The 4,129-nt window shown below is 33.0% G+C and overlaps 1 protein-coding gene across 1 annotated transcript; it reads left to right on the forward strand.

Annotated features, from left to right (window-relative positions):
* Nucleotides 1-2,479: 2,479 nt before the first annotated feature.
* On the forward strand, nt 2,480-3,778 carry LOC117112978. The gene is made up of 2 exons (XM_033256200.1): nt 2,480-2,834; nt 3,329-3,778. The coding sequence occupies exons 1-2, from the start codon at nt 2,505-2,507 to the stop codon at nt 3,479-3,481; spliced, it is 483 nt and encodes a 160-aa protein (XP_033112091.1). The 5' UTR covers nt 2,480-2,504; the 3' UTR covers nt 3,482-3,778.
* The last annotated feature ends 351 nt before the right edge of the window (nt 3,779-4,129 follow it).

A 4,129-nucleotide genomic window follows, 5' to 3' on the forward strand; every position in this document is an offset into this window, starting at 1 on the left:
TGTGGAGCACAAAATAAAAACTGGACTTTATACACAGCACTGGTTGCTACGGTGAACAACACAAACGCTCTACAGCAGATAAGTTTAAAATATTTGGAATCCGGGCATACATTCATGAGCTGTGACAGCTTTCATGCCAAGGTAGAGAAGGAAATGAAGCGGCATGGTAAAGTGTTTGACTCCACAGACTTTGAGTCTGTGATCAATGCATGTGGACGAGCAGCACCAATGAAGTATAGCGATTTTAAGAATTACGAACACTGCATAAGCACTGTTGCGTACACCAACAAGCCAAAACTAGCAAATGTAAAAGAAGTACTATTCACAAGGGGAGAAACTGCAATCAAGTGGAAAGAATCTCATCTTGACACAGAATATAAGCATGGTGAATTTTTGAAAAAGAAAGCAATAGAAAACATACTAAACAAGAAGAAATTTGATCAAAGGCAAGTACCAAGAGGAATCGCTCAAGACAAAAAAGACGGCATTGTGCGAAACCTTGTTAAATTAATGCCAGAGAACAGACAAACTTTCTGGAACAATATCCCAACAGACGCAGTAGCAGATCTGATTGTTAACATAGAATAATATGATATACAATACAGAGTAATGCACAAAACAAGTAAAAAAATTAATTAGTATCATACTTTTAAAATATGTCATTATTTCTTATTCACAGTTAAATACTTTTTCATATTCTCCTCTAATCATAAAATATATTGTAGTATTTACCATTTAAATTACATGGTACAGTCCTGTATTCCTTTTTGGCTAACCACAACTAGCCTAGACTAGGCCTAGCTCACACCTAGCCGAACAGGCACAGGCAGTTAAATTGGGTTTGAACGCCTTGTACAGTGTTGGAAAAAATGACCTAGGGGGCCTAGCTATAAAAAATATCACTTGTTAAATTAATGCCAGAAAACAGACAACATTCTGGAATAATATCCCAACAGATGCAGTGGCAGATCGATTGTTAACACAGAATAATATAATATACAATACAGAGTAATGCGCAAACAGGTCAAAAAATTAATAAGTATCATATGTCATTATTTCTTATTCACAGTTAAATTCTTTTTTTATATTCTCCTCTAATCATAAAATATATTGTAGTATTTACCATTTAAATTACATAGCACTGTCCTGTATTCCTTATTGGCTAATTGATAATTAATGATGAGTAATTAGCTTATAATATTTCAGACAGAGTTTTTTGTAATGAAAACAGTTTTTTATATTGAATTTTTATTACTCTTCAGTTGAAATGACCAAGTTAGACATGGGAAATAATTAGTTTTAAAGTATTATTGAAGGTTATTTTATCCAATTATTTGGGTCCATCAAAATATAGAATTTTGCACATAGGCCATGTTAGGCAACTTAGCAGCTTCAGCAACAGTTTTTAAATAGTATTCTTATAAAATTATGTCTTTTACTGAATTTCTAGATTCCAGTACAATATAATAATAATAAAATCAATAATAATAATAATAAAAATAAAGTAATAATAGGCCAGGCTATTAAAAAATAAAACAAAAAACAAACTTGAGCTCAAATACCATAATTTCATGACATTTTTGTCATACTACAAAATAGTTATCAACTTAAAAACACAATATATAAATATATTATTATTATTATTATTATATTTGTTTTACAGATTTATGGAAAAACATAAAAATGTTTTATCAACACTCTGTAGAGTGTGTGGCACGAAACTTAACAAAGATGGTGGAAGGAGTAAAGATGTGAACAAATACTGGCTACAACTTGGTGTTAGCAGAGGCAGTGATTTAAACAGATATCCTCAATCATTCTGTAATCTCTGCTACATTAAGCTTGTAGTCCAGAAAAAAAATGTTCAACTGAAGGAATGGCCTGCACATAGGCGAGTCAGAACGTGCGAGGTTTGCAATGACATATTTAAAAAAGGTTGTCATATTTTTTTTTTCATTTTAAATAATTAAAAAATATTAAAAAATCTTTATCTTAATAAATTATTTAAATAGCTTATCAACAAAATATTAATGAAACATTTGTAATCCTCCATGCATGATATATACCATAGAAATTGTTGAAATAATTTTACAATGAAAAAATATATAATTTTTTAATACTAAATTGGCACACTATTACAAGTTCAAACATTCCTTTGCATTTTTATTTTATAATGTTTATACCTTGGTAAATTTTAATTAATAATGATGTTTGAATATTGTTTTCACATAGGTGGGCGGCCAAAAAAAATGAAGAGAAGTTTAGGAGCACCAGAGTGCAAGAGAAGGATGGCACATACATCATCAGTTGCCACACATTTCTCCTCAATTGATACCTTGATACCATGCTTATGAACATTCCAGATTCCTACACCATCATTGGTTCTTTGAGTCCATTCATGTGTTGTGTTTGTAATGAAGTGTGTGTATGTCCTGTTGAGTTACTGTGTCACCATGTTGCTTGCAAAGCGTGTGTTCAGTCATTTTTTGTAGATAAATGATGTAATGTCGTGTCCGTCTTGTTCAGTTGAATCACATTACGAGTCTGTCACTGCTGTACCTGATCTGTTTGTACAATGTTACATGTCAGTTATTGTAAAATGTAATACGTGTCAATGTCAGTTGCAATGTCAACAATGTAACACACATGTATGTGTCTTACAACAAGAACACACTTATGCTAAACAACATACCAACGATTCCTTTCAAGCCATCCTTCAACAGCCTCTGGATGCTTCTATCACAAGTGAGATGGAAAATTTAGGTCACCATCTCATGCAACAAAAATCGAGGAAATCAAAAGATGGGGTGGTGACATTTATATCAGGGGGAAAGGTAATGTAACTTCTTTCATGTTTCCACGAAGCAAAAGCAAATGGAATTAAAAGAAGCAAATGTAAGATCGGGCACTCACTGTGCTTGACGGTCGTCAGCAGATGTGATTCTATGAAGAACGCAATGCGACGATGTGCGCACAACGGATCATTTTTAATGACGATCCGTTCAGACTGTTACCGACAATCAGCAGACGGCGTTGCTTCGTTAATCGCTAACACGTAGTGGAGTTGGATTTGTCGTGCGAAGGTCGTATGACACAGTGAGTGCCCGGCTTAACACTATAGTACTTAATTTTTATAATGGAATTTTTATAATTTTATAAATTAAATTCCTTCTTTCAGACAATCAAATATTTAAAAATTCCAAATGTGAGAGTAGAATCAGATGCAGCATCGAAAAAAACTAAAGACTGTTTTCTGTTATATATTTTATGCAGTATAAGTTAATTTTTTTAATTTCCATAAAATATTGGGTTTTTTTTTCCTTCTCAGGTCAAGAAATTCCGTTCGATGATTAGCGGATCCGAAGAAGCAACCAATGAGCAATATCACCTTGAAATTTCGGGTCTGCAATGCGAACTAAAAGACATACTTCGTACCCCCTTTCGGATGCCACATGGTGACATCATCTACATTTGGGTCTGAGTGGAACAAGAACGAGAGTATTGAAAAGGTAAGCAAGTGAACATAAGTGCTTAAAAAAAAATTTGCTCAGCGATACATTACAGAATTTTATATTCATCCAGTTTTATATTTTGATTCTACTAGATGGTTAGCAAAATATCAGATACAATGCGAGAGTGAGGCCAGCATCCACAGACAGGAGAGCCGAGTAATCAATGACAACTTGCTAAAAGAATATCTCCCCCTTTTGGTAAAGGACAAGAAAACAGAAGAAATGCTATTGACTAATGTCCCACTTGTAGTTGTTAAAAATTTGGCAGAAAAAGTTCGGGAAACCTCAAATCGATGATGTGGAAGTAGGTATAAATTACTGCAATAAAATTGCAATTTAATTTGATCAAATAAATTTAAACATGGTGATTAAACTAAGTACCTGTAAATTAAGTTAATTTACTTGATTTAACACGTTATAATACTCTTTGTCAGTGGGAAAGAAATGCACCTGTTTGCGTTTGGAGACTATGAATACGAATGTCGTATTTACGGATTATCAGGAGCAAGTGGTCAGTACTGCACTTTAAAAAAAGTCAAATCCATGAAAAGTGTTTCTTAAATAATTGGATATTGTACATTCTCCCATGTCAAATTTTTGACAGCATTATTCCATAA

The sequence above is a fragment of the Anneissia japonica genome, unplaced genomic scaffold (genome assembly GCF_011630105.1).
Source record: "Anneissia japonica isolate Jap-2015-1 unplaced genomic scaffold, ASM1163010v1 scaffold180929_len5735_cov130, whole genome shotgun sequence".
NCBI classification, from domain to species: domain Eukaryota; kingdom Metazoa; phylum Echinodermata; class Crinoidea; order Comatulida; family Comatulidae; genus Anneissia; species Anneissia japonica.

Coding starts and splice junctions, on each gene's coding strand:
- LOC117112978 (XM_033256200.1), top strand. CDS start 2,505: ATGTCGTGTCCGTCTTGTTCAGTTGAATCACATTACGAGTCTGTCACT. Junction 2,835..3,328: donor CATTTATATCAGGGGGAAAG/GTAATGTAACTT, acceptor TTTCCTTCTCAG/GTCAAGAAATTCCGTTCGAT.